At 39.3% G+C, this 17,960-nt stretch overlaps 1 protein-coding gene across 1 annotated transcript; it reads right to left on the reverse strand.

The window, feature by feature from the left end:
* Positions 1-5,108: 5,108 nt before the first annotated feature.
* On the reverse strand, positions 5,109-16,089 carry LOC118412684 (the record flags this gene model as incomplete). The annotated part of the gene is given in 11 exon segments (XM_035815696.1): positions 5,109-5,654; positions 7,500-7,526; positions 7,965-8,093; positions 8,635-8,845; positions 9,385-9,521; positions 9,990-10,098; positions 11,421-11,522; positions 12,159-12,269; positions 12,953-13,051; positions 13,734-13,789; positions 15,932-16,089. Coding segments are annotated over 11 exon segments (1,257 nt in total). The 3' UTR covers positions 5,109-5,433.
* Positions 16,090-17,960: the final 1,871 nt, after the last annotated feature.

Below are 17,960 nucleotides of genomic sequence, written 5' to 3' on the forward strand. Positions count from 1 at the left end.
CATTAAGGTTGGACGTTAGCGCTCTGGAAAAATGAACGACACTTAATATTTGTATTTTGAATTTTGTTTTATTTGACTATGAATTTATTACAAAATTAAGGTATTAACTTTCATTCTACATAACAGACTAGGTATAATATGGTAATTGAAGGTAGTATGATAAATCTATTTTTGAACAATATCATAGAATAGTACAACGTTACTTGCACAGTAAGCAATTTCGGGATACCAATCTATCCTAAGTAATAATGTAGCATAGGATGAAGCTTTATATGTTTGCAGTCTTTGTTCGGGTTTCTTACTCGTATGTGTGTATAGAAACTAGAGGATCTCATCACAACGGTCATATACAAATTACACCTAATGCTAAGGTCATTTTTTGTCGGGTCGGCGTCATTTCTTTTGCCGCGTCCCTGGTTGATTTAAATTGCGAGTTTAAAAAATCGGACCCGGCTATGCCCCCAAATAGCCCAGTAGCCGTAGTTAGGGGAAAAGCCAGAAGATTAACAAACAAAACCAATACGTAAACTACCCGACAAGACCCCCTTTTTCCAAGTATGAATGTAAAGTAATGAAGCCATTGTGTCACAAAGCAAGAAAGGAGAACTGTTCCCAATGCTATTCAATACAATACTTGAAACGGGAAGTGTTTTTCAGAGAAACAAGATGACACCGAAGAAGAAAAACACCATTGGTTTCATACAGCCTATTACCCGAATATCCTCGGGGTTTTCTTCACGCAAACATACTAATGAAAATGTATGTAACTATGAAAAAAATAGAGTTTTTAACAAATATGGTTTCTATACTTACCTCAGATATCGCGACATTAAAAGATCTACGACCTGAAAAAACAACAAAAATTAGCATACTTAGACTGATCTTTATTCATATAATTAGTTTTGTATGACCGGAATCTATGTTCTAATCTAATCATATATTTGAACTGAACTGACTGAACTGAAATTGCAGTGTGTTTACCTTCAAAATTTACCGAATGATCCTATTTGTTTGAAATGTTTCCCTCAATTTTTGCAGAGATTGATGTAACGCTCGTGAGGATATAGCTGTTCAATGCACATAACGAAGTGTAAACATTGGCTTTCGATGGGAAGGTTGCTGAACTTAAGGACATGCATGAGCTGTTGCATGAGCTGTTGAAAGCGCGCATGAGGAAGTAAAACTGAAGTAAGAACAAAAACTTCGTCTGAATACTTGTCCATGGGAGTATCACTTAGGCCATTCTAAAATTCTGTCGCCATTCGGCACCTGAATGGGCACAATTTGTCGCCTGAATGGTGAATTCTTTGTAGTTCGCGCCTGATGGGCACAAATTAGACACAGACTAGTCTCCAACAGGCGTGATCACTGCAAATCTCTTCAATTTTTTTCATAAATCTTCATATTTTTTGCATTGGTCTTTAATTCAGTGGCAACACTGCGATTTCTTAGTTATCTTGTATCTAATTATGGGCTTAATCTTTGGACCTGACGTTCGATCCTAGCGCGGCCATCTTGTTTTTAGAGGTCACGTATTGTATCCCTGTGTTACACTGTAAGTGTAGCCGCAGGGGAAAATTGGTGAAAAATTCGCAAAGTTGTCATACGTAATTATCGCCAACAAGCACGGCCTAATGAGACGCCAGCTGTAATCTGTCTTAAATCGTGGACAGCAACATAATGTTGTGTTCTTCTTTAAACCCAGAAAACGTGACAATAACCAACAACAATTGTTTTGAATTTACATTAACGTTGGTCACGCCCTCTCAGAATAACCTGGAACCCAGCATTTTTAGCTTTGGCCCGCTCCAAAGGGCGGAGTAGCGACATTAATTTTGGTAGCGGACCAAAGCTATAAACAAGGCTGGATTCCAGGCTAACCCTATGATCATAAAGTCACTGGGCTACGTAGAACCCAGTCAGATCTGAATACCGCTCCTATTTTCTCCTGTTGGGCTGGATGGGAACCGACAAAAGCTTATGGCTACGGTCCAAGTTGCACCCGTGCCCGTCAGGGATGTAGCCTCGACCGGGCTCCAAAGCTACAAATTTTGCCCCGGTGGTACCGTGGGTGTACCCCACGGATATATCTTGGTGTCTATTTGTTACCTGGTGCCGGAATGATTTTTAGTCCGACTTAAGATGAGCCCTGGGCCCGGCTGTACTAAAATATATCTCCGTAGCCGCAGGGCATCAGGGTAGGGGTCTCGCCAGAAAAAAGGCAGCCAGTGAACTGCCCGGCAGGGCCCCCTTTTCCATTTGGTTACAAAGCCAAAAATTTTATCATTACGCCACTACACGACGCCAAGACTTTTGTCAAACACGGGACCTACGCACGGAGAGCAAGTTCGTGTCAAAAAGACATAATGTACCCCCACATACATGTAGAATTGAGGTTGACCGGCTGTCAAATATGTTCACTTATCATTAGTCTGCACAATCGGAATTGATAAGTTCCATATATAGTTTGTCTTATAGAGCATATCCTTTATCAACACCAACCTACCGCAGTCGACAAGTAATCAACCAAAACAAATGGCGGAAATACACACAGGTAAAAAATACATAGGATTGGCTACGTACCAGCCGAACACTTGAACGTGCACAACACCAACAGAACCGCCAATATCTTCACAACCGCCGCCATAGGAAACGTTGAATCACCTTCGATACAAGAAGTAGTGCCTTCAACTTCTGCTGCAAGTCTACAAAGTTTCTCCTTTTGGCTAAAATAAGCAAGCCGTTTTGTAGACGAACAAAAATAAGTTTGTTCAATTTACTTCCTCCTGTTTCGGGTATGTAAGGGGATGCCCCTTTGTCAGCATTCTAAACAGACCCCTTATAAAGGTTGTTGACGTAGTGCCTTATACTTAAACAATTTGGTTAACCTAAAGGAAACTTGCACAAGATTTTCGATGAACAGTTTACATTCTAAACATCATGGTCATAATTTGAAAATTCCATATGAACAAACGGAAATATTACTTTTAGGCATAGCAAAATCAATGCTGTGTTTTCTGTTAACAGAGCTGAAGAAATGGGATCGGTATGTAGTGATTATATCTTTGTTAAGATTTTGACAGTGGTGCAACAAATTTTAACGAATTCAATGTATAAACTAAATGCATTAAACACCGGGATTTTCATCATCATATCATCAATAATACCGATATACATTGATTGTATATAAAGCACAAGCATAGCGATATACAAAACAACAATTACTCAAAGCATTGATCTGTTAACACAGTGCAAAATACAGTAAGTGTATTTCAAATTTGACCGGTCAGATTGATCGGAAATTTTGTGCCCCTTGCCAGTATTGGACATACACAAAACGATATGGTCGATATGCGCGTTGGGCAACAGGAACACGGCCGTTTTTGAACACCTGATACACCAAACATTGTGGTTGTAATGTTATAAACAAAATACACACTGCAGAGTCTTAATCATCTATGAAAATAAGCTTACGTTTCGCTGTTACGTGACATGTGAAACGTAGACAATGTAATGGGTAAGTAGGCTTCGACTCTGGTGAACTTCTTCTTTGCAAATACAGTAGAACAATTGAGTTAGAGCAACATAATGCTGCAAAAATAAGCGAATTCAATTACTTAAGAAATGAAGATTAATTATTGATAGTAGTGAATTTATGTGATATTTTTTGCAACACAAAGTCATATTTTCCTTCAATGTTGATGAATTTGTTAATAGTGTTTAGAAATACATAGTATGATTATATGATATTTATGTATGGTATGGTGATCTTCCTCACGAGCTTTTCTGGTCCCTAAACAATACTAAATATAAAAAAAAAAACATTGGGGAAGACGCAGGTCTCATTTCAAGAAGGTGTGATGACTAACGGAAGCTATGAAAAAAGTAACAAAGAAGTAGGAAGCACATCAGATATCATTGGAAAATTCAAATTCAGTTCCTTCAAATGTTAATGACTTTGCAGGCTGAGGCCATGAGTCATGACTAACAGATCACTTACGATATCCACATACCAAAAACATTACGATCCGTTAACCCTTTCCTGAGTTACTATTTTTTTTCATCATATGCTAAAACAGCCCTCCCCCCCGCAGTGCCCAAAAAAGCTGCTAGGGGGCCCAAAACTACACCACTCACTATCTGCATCAAGAGCTACCTACTGCTTAAAAATCACGACCATAGGATGTTCAGAACTCGAGATATCAAAACTAGAAGTTCCGCTGCAGCACCATAACAAGCCGCTAGGTGGTCCCAAAATTTAGTCGTTTCCATGTCTCATCAGGGCCTACCTACAAACTGATTATTGATAAAATCCATCCCAAAATCTACCTTGACCTTTGCCGTCCCAACACCTACCCACATGCAAGCTATCATAATGATTGTAATCTATCCAGAGGTTCTTAAGTTATACAATCCAGAGATATCGAAAACACACACACACAAACACAAGCGCTTACCCATAAACAAGTATTATCTTTATTATTATTGTTCATGGAGATACAAAGTGAACATGAAGCTTTCAATAATAATCAGACTTACATCATACAACATATAAAATACCAGATGTGCATTAAATAGACAAATCAAAATGGTCACTACACGCAACAAACAAGCAACACAACATTTTCCATTATATACACAACGTGTCATTATGGCATTATGTGCTCTACAAACAACAAATGTTAACAAAGACATCATCCAAACTAGGTAGGTAGGTATTTTCTTATTATTTTTTTCACTTCGGCTGAAGTAATTTGATAATACAGTTCACCAATTTTTTTTGCAAAACTGAATTGCATCACGTACTGGTATGTTCAACACCATATTGTAATTATACAGAAACACTTTGCACAAAAGCAGTTGTAGTCAATACCTTCAAGGCATTCGTTTTTTTTTTTTTAATTAGAAGGTATGTGGCGAGAAAAACAAGCCTTATTGTGAATTGCGATCAGACATGTGTGGATAGAGTTTCCCATGCCGTAATTTTTTTGTCATTAACAAAAGACATTGTCAAAGTGTTTGATTATGATTCTTTTCCTATTTGAAGCAGAAAGAAGTGGGTGTCTGACTTCCAGCAGCGAAAGTTGACGCGCACACCTCAGGTCGCAGCTATATTGTCCACGTCTTTTTCTTCTCCCTTACGTACTGTTACTGGGTGTCGCCTGTAAAGCAATGATCACACTAATTTGAATTTTGTGCTTATTATTTCTGGGTGAGGCCGAGGACTTATTGATCAACCCTCGTAAACTTGTGGTCTCGAAAATGTGTCTTTTTTCCTACACGATTCGTTATATGGAGTATCCAATGTACTATATTTTCATTATATGTACAAGAGGGCGTGTCTCAGAATAGAACAGAAGCTAGACTAGAATAGAGCGTTTACAGAAAGCGGTTGGCAAAATCAAAATGAATTCCAGGTAGCGGCAACATTTTCTACCCTCCCTTATTTATCATCACATCCGGGACATGTGCATCATCGGCATACTCATCATACGGGGTATCACGGAAGCTCTCCGAATCTGCCAGACTATCGTTGACGTATTTGTTTGTGCGTACGCGTCTTTTGATGACGTAGACCACCACGATCGCCACTACAGCTACCAAGGTGATCGCTCCAAAGACAACTCCGACGATGAAGTAGACCCCCTGCTTTCCTATGGAAGGAAACACACACAACTTGTGTCAGAATAATTGCCATTATAAATGATACACAAACAAGCATTGTTTTTTAAAAGCTGACCATGCGACCATTGGATAATGGTGGGAATGAAATTGTAGGAGTACGGTTTGTTAACTATGTTTTGTCGAATGATTGTAAGCCCAGTAAGTCTGGTGAGTGGCTGTACTGGTACAGTATGGTTGTATCTATTTCATTTAGCTTGGTGAAGTTTGATATGGAATAAAAGTGTGTTTTGAATTCAAAGTCAGCTTTAGTTTTTGAAGTTATTTTAAGACGTTAAAGGAACATATCCTGTTGCTGATGCCTGGATGGCTCACCTTCATCGGCGTGGTAATGAATAAATTTTTTTCAAAGAAAGTTGCATGGTTATAAAAAAACTGGTACGAGACCATGTTTTGGAAAAGTGTGTCCGGACGTCCGAGAACTTCTATATTATATGAAAGCAGAGTTGCTTGGGAGGGGTGATTTTTAGGGACAGTCCCAAAATCTGAGCGCTGTTCCAATTGGAAATTTGTATTGAAATCAGTCGATTTCCAGTGTCTTCGTTCCCGAAGAAGGTTGAAAACTTCTGAATTACATGCTTTAACTGTAGTACTTACTGGTAAGGATTCATTGAAATGTAATATTCATTGCATTATCGCATAAGTTATTACACAAAATTATATCACATGTTGCTAAGCAATTAATTGATTAATTTTCAACAACAAAAACTACACAATGAACACAATCTATGTTAGTGTGTTAACAAATTCAGAGCCTCGCGTCAATATAAAGTTCATAATCACCCTTATTTACACATGGCTCTGTGACTGTAGAGCGAGATATTTGGTAAAAATGCAAATTTAAACTTTACAAGAATATGAATTACAGTAACTGATTATTTGTCCCACATACCCAATAGTATGTAGATGTACTGAGAAGTTAATCATGAACGTAAGATTGATTTTTTTAATGCAGAGATTCCGGTTTCATGTACGACAAGGCACAATTTATCTGGCTGCAACATGATTTTGTATCAATAAATCATTCAATTGACTGATTGGTTGCTGGGTTGGTTGATTGTTAATCGATTGTCGACTGATGTGTTGGATGTAGTTTTGTAGCTTCCGGTCGATTGCATCACTGTTGCAAGCTGTCGTTCTTTTACGTTATTTATTCTCTTGGACTGCCGGCGATCGTTGCAAGAATTACATTGTGAACAAAGTCGGCACAAACCTGGTGTATAATGTGGGTACATTTGTCTTTCACTGCCTAAAGAGAAGAAGTCTAACCCAACAAAACGAGTATAATGTACACTAGCATAGCATAGTCATAGAATGTAGTACCTAGCACCTTTGTATTTTACTTATTTTACATGTTGTTTGTACCTGCAATTAGCCCTCGGGCAAGAACTTGCAATAAATATATCTTATTATGGAACAACGTAGTTGACTGGGAAAGGCTTGACAGAATACCTATAGCCCCGGAGAAACGCGGCAGCAATTTTGTGAATTCGAGCTCTCTGTATAATGCAAATGACCCCTCTGCGCTTTGCGACCCCTCTATCCTCTGACACATATTAAATGTTGTGCAAGTGAAAGACACAACATTTTAAACGATTTTATGTAAAATTTTAGAACTAAATGGGTTGAGGAAAATTACAATCAAGTATGAAATAACATTCTAAAATGGCCCAAAGAAGAAATTGTGTGATCGGGTTGGCTTATCGGGTATACGTATTCTGATATCGTTCTTTAGACTATGTGATCTTCATGCTAAAAGGGTTATCAAGGGAAAACAATATCAAAATGAAATGATATGATGAAAAGTGTAAACTTACCATGAAGAAAATGACTGGGCCTCGATACTGAAAGGTAACAAACAAGTACATTAGACAAGTTTCTCCGAAGTTTAAATTTAGTTAGTCGCTCTGAATGAAATCCTGCCAATGTTGAAACAAAAGAAAAACAAAATATTACCAAATAACAAAATCATTTTTGCACGTCAACCAAGTGTTTTATTCAACCGAACTTTCAGTGACCGTCTGTGACCATTTCTGACCTGATCGCAGGGCACAGCAGCTTTATATTTGGGACCGCATCTGTAAGCAGCGACACCTATGCTGCAGTGCAACGTGAACCAATCAGAACTGCCCCTAAGAAGGTCCCAGACAACCACTAAAACGTTGGTATGATGAAACTCTTGTGTTATGTGGTGTACAAATGATTTTGTTACTCAGGTACTTGCTAGCCTGATTAAACTATTCACGGATATGAAAATGTTGATATAAAGATTTAGAACGTACCGATGTCACAGGCTCTTCCAGTCCATCCATCTGTGCACTTACAGGCGCCATTAAAAGTGTGGCAGCTGCCCCCATTTTGGCAGACACATGTCTCGTTGCAATGTCCACCATAGAGACCATCCGGACAACCTGTGGTAAAATGGTACTGTTATCAGTCCAACGCTCTCTTTGCAGTTTATCGGTGGAGGAACTGTTGATTCCAGGTCTTATAGGCTATTGCTCAAAGTTATTACAAGATCTGTGGTTGCTCAAAGTTATCACAAGATCTGTGGTAGCAAAACCTATATTGGATTTGTACGGTTTTACATGGGCCGCCATTTTGTTCCATATAATGCCAAGGCAGTGGTGTATAATGGAAAATGGTGACGTCATTTGTTCAAATTTGTGATTTGAAATGTACAAGTTATGAGACAGAAGAACTGAGAATGTTTATCGTGTTTTCATGGTGGTTGGGGGAAAATGGGAGACTACTTTTAGACAAGGGTAAATGCATGGCTTCTATGTGATGCGTGATGTTTTTCACCACCACCACCAATAAGAAGAATGATTTGAAAAAAAAAGTTGCAAAGTTGCCGCAATAATTTGTCGCCAACAGGCGCTGGTCTTCATCAGTTACCTACAATCCCTACTGTGCAAGTTTTGTGGTCACTACAACTTCATACATGCATACCGATCGGGTTGATGGTAATGTTTCCCCCCACCGTCGCACCAAAGAAGCCCAGGTCGAAGCTGAGACGACAAAGGTAGACGGAGGGGTCGAGACCGTAGAAGTTCTTCATGTCCAGGGTGACGAGCACGTGTCTCTTGTGGGGATGATCGGGGGAGTCAACGAACCACTCGGGCTGGATGCCCCTGTCATCCGGCCGGTGATAGGAGGCGTTCTGAAAACAAAAGGTACAGTGGAAGCCAGTTAATTTCACATCGGATTAACGCACACTTCTATTAACTGCACGGAATCCCAGAATCCCAAACCGGTGCGATCCAGCTAGATAACTTCGCATTATTCGAGGCAGGCGGATAATTGCACCGAATTCACTGGCAAATAAGCCGTGCAATTAAGCGGCTTCTGCTGTACTTTTTTAAAGCTTGCCACACATCCATTAGATATTGGTGAAGATGAAATGGCTGCAAAAGCTAGCTCAGAACACGAGATATCAAGACAAGTAGTTCCGTTGTAGTACCAAGGGGAGTCGCAAAGGGGCTAAACTGTAATCATTTTCAGTTTTTGTCATACCCTATACCAACAGATCGAGTATGAAACTAAGGTACATGTACTAGTATCTAGCCGCCCTTGAGTTATCTTGTTGACATACAGACAGGCACACAAACACACACACACACACACACACATACACAAACACTAGTGAATATAAATACTTCATGGGAGTATTTACAATAATAATGATGAGGGGCAAAGTACCCAGTATGTTTTGATGACAAAGTTATTTCTCGGTGGGTTCTGTGTGTTCGTACAGCTCACGCTAAAACTCGGTGTGTAGTCTCTGTCTATCGAATCAACTTTGTCGTCCTTGACTGGCACATACGCCTTGACATCGCCTGGAAGAAGGAACATAAGAAAGAAATTATGTAAAAAGATGACCTTGCCTGGGAATGTCACAGTGATTTGAATTTTGAAATAATTTCAGCATTTACTTTTCAAAAGTGCATAAAATGAAAATAACGGGGGTGTGGGGACTTTTGAGGCTCGCGTCAATTTTCATAATTATACAATTTCATAATATCCATATAATTTCATACTTTTCCGTGTTTTGACTTTAACTGATCTCTTAGTGGCATATTTCACAAAATTCGCTATTTTAGCTTCTCATAATGTTCAATAATATATATACATAATTAGTTATATCTTTTGATATATCTAATTTTGCGTGTACGTCTTTCTCTAAAATAATGGTGGTCATCCGATAACGCCATAAGTCTCAAAAGCCTCCCTCCCCATCTCAGGATGCCCCCCCCCCCAAAAAGCCCGATCTGTATAGGTTCAAACGTAGACAAAGAGTCACCTACATTGATCATTGTCAATGACGACTGCCGCCTCTCTATCGTTGTTATCGCCAACTATCATAGTCGGTTTGGTCAGGAAAATGGACTTCACAGACACCGTGAACGGCCAGACCTGAAAATATAAGAGAAATAAAGAGATCATATATAAACCATTTATGTACATATGTGAAGAAAACTGTACAAATTTTAATGGATTTTCAAAAAGAGATGGCTATGAAATTCTTTCCAATCTCTCTGCTTGTTCAAAAGAATGCAATACACTCTGAATAATTTGACTACACCTTATAGATAGATTTAACTAAATGCATTCCCTGAACCCTTCCTGGGTACAAATAATTAATTGTATTAAACGTTTCGACGTTAGAAATTAGTGGTGCGTACCTAAAGCCCGGACTTGGAATTGGACCTAAAATTGTTTAGGTCCAAGTCCAAAAAAACCTAAATGTCCGGACTTGAGAGTCCGGACTTGCAAAAAGCCATCTGTCACTTATATTCCCTTTTCTGGTTCTAAACCATCTGAAACCTTCCATAGACAGTGAAATTTGCACTGGAAAAAGCCAAAAACATTTTGTGTTTACACTGGCTGTATATAAGTTGCATGTATTTTTCAGATTGCATTTCAATTCATGCTAACATGCAATTTTATATGCACCATCCCCCCTCCCCCTCAAAAAAGAAAACTTTCTAGCGCACATAATACGCAATTAAGGGTTCAGGTCCGGACTTAAAAGTCCGGACCTGAACCTGAACTGCTGGACTTGAATCCGGACCTGAACCTGAATATTAGTTTAGGTACGCACCACTATTCGAAATAGTAGCGATAAATGATATATCTAACCCAATCTTAATCAATTGGTATCCATAGTAGTGTTTTGTTTGTGTAGCTGTAGAAAACCCTGCAAAGGTCGATGTCAATAAAGAAAATACATGACCTTTGACTTATGATGAAATTAGGTATTGACATGTCTAGACCATATGGAGGCGGAGCTTAGATTAGCATTTTAGGTATCCCTGATTGGTTGGGTGGTGAGGGCATCCAACCGGCTTACCTTGATTGGCTAAGATAGACCAGCTTTTGTTCTGCTAGTTGACCTTAGAAGATTGTAAGAAGATATTTGTCAGGCTCGGTGCCCACGGGACTGAGGTAAGCACATTTGAGGGTTAGCTCCTCTGTTGGACTATGTACTAGTTGGTTAGACCAACCCCCTCTGTATATATTAGATCTCTGTATCATTATCTTATCACTAGACCTGTATGCTGTAACTGTAAACTTGCTGTAACCGTACTGACGCACATTGTATTATACGTTACTCGAGTATAGCATAGGTTGAATAAACACGACTCACAAACAGTAATCGGACTGGTTTGGCTCTGGGTTTCTGATAAGCTGACATAGAACTTAGACACCAAACACCCTAAATGTTTCATACTTACGTGGGTGATACTGGTGTTGCGGGGAGGCATGTAACAGTCAGGGTTAAAGACAGGAGGGTAGGCAGCGTCATCCTCCACTGTCACGAGCACTACCAACACCGCCTGGAACAAAAATGAAGGTAATGCAGTTCTAAAAGAAAATGGCCACGTACACACGCAGTCGCAGAGGGTAAATTTTTAGTCAGCAATCCATTTAAAACGTAAAAATATACCTTGGAAATATTGGCATTTGGGAGCTGCATAATACAGTTAAGGGCTTTAGGCTTTTATGCATATCGGAAAACCATTTTTAGGTATATTTGGGGTGTCCGGAAAGCTCAAGAAGAAGGCTGTTTGGATGTTGTCAGGTAGTCAAAGATAACCACATTACGTTTTGATGCGGTGTATCGTGGGAGGCACTGGTCAGAATCTTGACAATAGTTGTATATGGACAATTTAGAGGTCAGATTACCCTGTCATTGTTAGTTTTTCACTGACTTATCTTCAGGTACCTTCTTTATACTCTTCTAGACTTTTCATAGCCTCTTCAATTCCTATGTACATGTAACAAGACTTGGAGGCAAGTTGAACACATTTCAGATTCCAGAAAGAGATGATGAGAACAATTTTTCGCCTTGCCTTCCCAGTTACCATTTTCTTAGCTCCTTGTTTCATTACAAGAATAACTACCAATTTTAAATGTTGCTATAGCTAATTCAAAATTCCAAAAAGCATTAGGAAATATAGGTCATTAAATACCTGGTTGTTTTTATCGGCCAGTGTCAGTTTGTATTTGGAGTCGATGTTGTAGTTGAGATATCTCTTCACACAAAGATCGCCAGTGTTGTTCTTCAAGGAAAACCTGTCATCCTAAACACAAATACGTGATGTTAGACTCGCACCACACTGATAACGATCAACACGATATAAAGACTCACAGATTCAGGCATCTCAGATGGAGAGAACAAATATGAACAAGAACGCCACTGCAGTTTCAGGGCAGGATTATAGAGGGCCCAAACATGCACCTGCCCTGTCTTAAATCTGCCACCCTCCCCTCAAATCAAGACCATAGTATGTACAAAACAGACACATACACACGCACGCGCGCGCGCCTACAGACACATACACACGCACGCGCGCGCGCCCACAGACACAGACAGACACACACGCACACACACACACACACACACACACACACACACACACACACACACACACACACACACACACACACACACACACACACACACACACACAAACAAACAAAAAATAACAAGTGTTTTGTAAACGCAATTTTGAACGCTTGCAAGTGCTTTCGAACATACATGTAATGCGGGCCTTATAAGCTTTCATTTGACACCACAATGAGCAATGAGTTTATTGTGACTGAAATAGAATTCGGGTGGAACTAGTATGGATAACTTCTATTATCGACATCCAGATTAAGAATGTTAAGTTCAAACGACATTTGCATAATGTGCAGGGGTACATTACACTCTGAATATTTTACCGAATTAACGAAGAAATAATCACATCAAAATCAGTCAAACCTTATTTCCACTGAAGATGTTGAAGGTTTCAGGTGCAGGCAGCTGTGACCTCTTGAACAGCTGTGGGATGTTGCTTATTATGTAGCCCGGAGCTACACTCTATGGAAATAAATGTGTGTAATATTAGCCCAAATGAATGTATAGTCTTGGTTACGAGAATGTTCCAATCAGTTAATAATTCAAAGTTAAGCAGTATGAATAAAGACTCAAATAGACGCTAAAATGATAAAAGGGAGAAGGTCATAAAAGAGAGAAAATACGAAAAAAAAACATTTTAATGATTACACATATGATGATAGCATCCCCTTCACCGTACTTGAGATAGCATTACACTGTATTCATTCGCGTCCCTCTTGTCTATGACGCAAGTACAAAAAGTTCTTCAAATTCTTGAAGACTGGACAGAAATAAGTCAAGTCAAGTCAAACGTCATATGTGAAAGACATCCGAGTGTAAAATTGAGTAGGGATATATCGACTTTAAGACTTTGTGGCATTTGGAATCTGATTTTTTTTCAAGTTCGAGTATAAAGGCATCCACAGAGTGCTATTTAATATAGGGCGTCAAAAGCCGATACGACAGAATTTTTGTGCATGTTTTATAATATTTTGTAGGCCTCAAACCATAAATATATTCCTTCTCGTACTTCACTAGTGTACTCTTCTATAATTTCTACAGCGTTGAAGCCAGTCACATTAGAAATCTCCAAAGGACGAAGACTGTGTTCGGCTACCTTGACAGTCTGCCCCTAACCACTGTAAGAAAATGGTCTTTCTCTCACCTCTCTCACGAACACTTCGTAAGTGCGCGGGTCGTCTGAGTTCCCCTTCGCACTCGCTGTAACAAGGACAGGATTGTAATCTAAACTCAGCACAAAAAATTCGGAAACTTGAACGTGATCATATCTTTGTTATTACATAATGGTACTACATAGTACGTATCATCGGTAAACTTACTGTTGTTCTTTACAATGATAACGCTGGTTCACATTTATCAGTGGGGTACTAGTAACATATAAAGGCTATATCCTATATCCGTTGCTTTAAAAATAGTGTATTTTGTGGATGTCACGTCGACAGATATATCGGTTTCCTTTAGTGTAGATATCCAATTAATGTCTAGAGTCAACGGATACAAACATCCATAAGCATCGGTGGTAAAACTGGATACTGTAAATGCAGAAATGTTCGCGGTGGTTTTATGTTCGCGAGGCAGTCTTACGGCAAACTTAAACCATCGCCAACTTAAATGCATTTACAGTACTTGAATTCACGCAGTTCGTGCTATTGAGTTTTGCCTGCGCAGTAATCATACACATTTTACGCATTACTAGGAACCATTTTACCAATACGGGTGGTAAGCAGTAGTATGCATTCCGCAAAAACTCGTAGTTTCTTAGTAGTGGATCGTTATGCATTCCGTAAAATTCGTAATATTTATATACTTTCTAGGTACTCCTGATTATACTTCCCTTTGCATGCATTGTGTCGTGAACTAACTAAATACAAACCTATGGGTGTGTATTTCATACTTTGAGACTATTCAAATTTACCCCATGACAGAAAAGTCTGACAGGGACGCGCCTGTTGTCGAAAATTATCACAGCAATTTTCCCTTGAGTTCACAATGACGTGCCAAATTACGTGACCTTTACAAACAAAATGGCGATGGGACTACCTTCACCTTCTGTCTGTCCTTTTATATATTTGTATGTGGCACTGTCAAAATAAGTTACCCTAACTTCAATACAGTGCCACAAAAATAGTTGGTGACTATTAAGCGAATAGTCACCAACAAGCACAGCCAAGTGAGAAAACCCACTTCAGAAGAATAACAACATCGAGCAACAACAACAATTAGGATTCATTCTGCCGCGTGATCCTGTTCCAGGTAAAGGTCAGGGGTGACGACGAGTGAAAGAAGATCCCCTTTGTTTTGCTGTGCAATCAACCATGTCCCCTCCCTCCCCTCAAGGAAGTGTTCCGCCGAGAAAACTGACATTGGACTGCAATGGCAATTATTTGAAGAGGCTTGTAAATACCTTGGATAAAATACTTGTACTTTTTGGACTGTGGGGAAATTTGCATTATTATGCGAATTAAGATTCCTACCGTTCCGTTCATAGGTTCCTGTTCATGTGTGTTTTTACCGTACGCGTTTCGATCTCGTACATTACGTTGTGTATGAGCCCCGAGAAAACAAAAATGACGTACTATTAAAACTACTTTGACAATCCCAACACACCAGACTCAAGACAACAAAAAGGCTGTTTGCCTCCAGATATCAAATTAGGTAATGAATTATCTGCTTTTTAAAAGATTCGGAACGTTCGGTTTGAAACCTAGCCTAGTAACCATACCACCGGGAGCTCGCCGCTATCTCTACGGTGCTTTGCGTGTAGCCCGCCCGCCCAGTTCATCGACCCAGGACGGTTTTTTTACGGGGTTGGGTAAGGTTACATCGCTTCAGATTACGAGGGTTGGTTAAGGTTACAGGGCCTTTTAGCGGGTAAATGTCGATAGGCCAGATAATCAGACAGGCTGACAGAACAGGCCGCCGGGCCAAACTTACGTAGAACACTGGGTCGGAAAACACCCCTTTTACTCTCTACCAGACAGGCTATTCTTGCTGTTGTAGGGATGATAATTTTGCCTGGGGAATTTTTGCTACTAGAGGAGCCGCCCAGACGATCTTTTAAAACCTTAGCGTGGGCTGACTCCCCTGCCAATTCCTTGACCCCCCTCCCCCCCCCCCCCGAATTCTACGATCCCCGTATTAAGGCCTGGTCGTTTGACATTTCCGTGATCCTCCTGCGCCGCTAGTCAAACCCAATTATGTTGGCCAAAATCCCCTGGTAAATTATTCTCTTCACAGTCAGCGAACATGTAGTCAGTCTAGTAGAAACTTGTCTTCACTCCTAACGTAGATATATATATATATATATATATATATATGATTGTGGTTTAAGATCTAACTCACCTGATGAAAGCTGGACGAGACACAGACAGACTGCTGCAAAGACGTGCTTCGCCATGTCGTAGTAGATATGATAGTTGATAGGCTTGTCAACCAAGAATTACTCTGCTTGTCAACTGTTCCTGTTTTGTCCCACCAAAAGCGACTGGTAGACCAACTTGCTGATTTGACGCCCGTGTCAAATTATCTCATTCCAATCTAGGGGGATTTTTCAGCGTTGACGTATTGTACTTTTTGTGGGCCCCGACGGCTGTGGAACTTTCCCGGGGATTCCCGTCTGACGCACCGAGGTGTTTATTACTTCCTCCTGTCACCATTGTTTTGTGGGCGGAGACTTGTCTTAAATTTCATGACATCACAGCCGTATTTAACTGTGCTGCACTTCAAACCTGTGTCGCAAGATGGCAATACAGTACGGCCAGCCTGTGATTAAGGGTTATTGACCCGCCCCGAGGTAAATGGTGGGATTACGCCTGGTCCTTTGCAACCGAATAAAATCAACGAGTGATCGAAAGTGAACGAGGTGTTGTTTTTTTTAGGTGGTCATAGCAAAATACCAGGCGTTATGACACCATATACGGCGAGGAACAGGCACGTTATCATCATATAGCCTATCGAAACGGGCATATGTATGTAAGAGATACAAAGACCTGTGTAACACTATATAATGTAAAACAGTTGGCCATTGTTTGAAAGTACAATTGAGAATTTACATTTGTGCTTGTGGGGAATAGGAAGATGATAAATGTCATATTGAAGCCAAATTTTTGCAGACAATATTCGTTATTGCAGTCTCGGTATGTCCAAACGTTTTTTTTAATTTACTATTTTCTACTCTACTCATTACCCTCTGCTGGGGCATATGTATCTCTCAAACTGATTGGTCAATATCTTTTATCTCATTGGTCAATGTCCTTTGTATCTCTCATCCTCATTGGTCCAGGTTATGATTCATCACTTAAGATTATGCATGTCTATTTCTGATTGGTCAAGTCGTAGGTATCTCTCGTTCTGAAACCCTCAGTTTATGACACCAGAATACAACAATTTCTTGTTAACGTCAATGATAATATAGTATCATTCAATCAACACAGACATTTGCACACATACAGACTAAATATACTCTCTTCTTATGTTATTGAACAACAGAAAACTGATATTCAATAAAACAATATTCAAATAGAAAACCGGTATACAATACGAACACTCGTATGCAATCAGAAAACTAGTATGCAGTGAGAAACTGGTATACAATCAGAAAACTAGTATGCAGTGAGAAACTTGTATACAATCAGAAAACTAGTATGCAGTGAGAAAACTGGTATACAATCAGAAAACTAGTATACAGTGAGAAAACTGGTGCACAATCAGAAAACAAGTATACAGTGAGAAAACTGGTATACAATCAGAAAACAAGTATACAGTGAGAAAACTGGTATACAATCAGAAAACTAGTATGCAGTGAGAAAACTGGTATACAATCAGAAAACTAGTATGCAGTGAGAAAACCTGTATACAATCAGAAAACTAGTATACGGTGAGAAACTGGTATACAATCAGAAAACTAGTATGCAGTGAGAAAACTGGTATACAATCAGAAAACTAGAATGCAGTGAGAAAACGGGTGCACAGTCAGAAAACTGGTATACAATTTGAAAACCGGTATACAAGCATAAATGTTGCTAACAGTAATAAAACTGGTATTCTGATATTCAATTAGAAAACTGCATGGTATACAATCAGAAAACTGCTATTCAATAAAACAATCTTCCAATAGAAAACTGGTATACAATGCAAAAACAGGTGCACAGTCAAAATACTGGAACAGGTATACAATAAAAAAAACTAAAATACAGTTGGAAAATGAATTAAAAAACAGGTATATAATCAGAAAACTGGTACAAAGTCAGAAAAATGGTATATAATCATAAAATTGGTATTCAGTCGGAAAACTGATAATCAATCGGAAATACAGGTATACAGTAAGAATATTAGTATACCATCAGAAAACAGGTATACAATAAGAAAAACT

Source organism: Branchiostoma floridae, chromosome 3, assembly GCF_000003815.2.
Source record: "Branchiostoma floridae strain S238N-H82 chromosome 3, Bfl_VNyyK, whole genome shotgun sequence".
NCBI classification, from domain to species: domain Eukaryota; kingdom Metazoa; phylum Chordata; class Leptocardii; order Amphioxiformes; family Branchiostomatidae; genus Branchiostoma; species Branchiostoma floridae.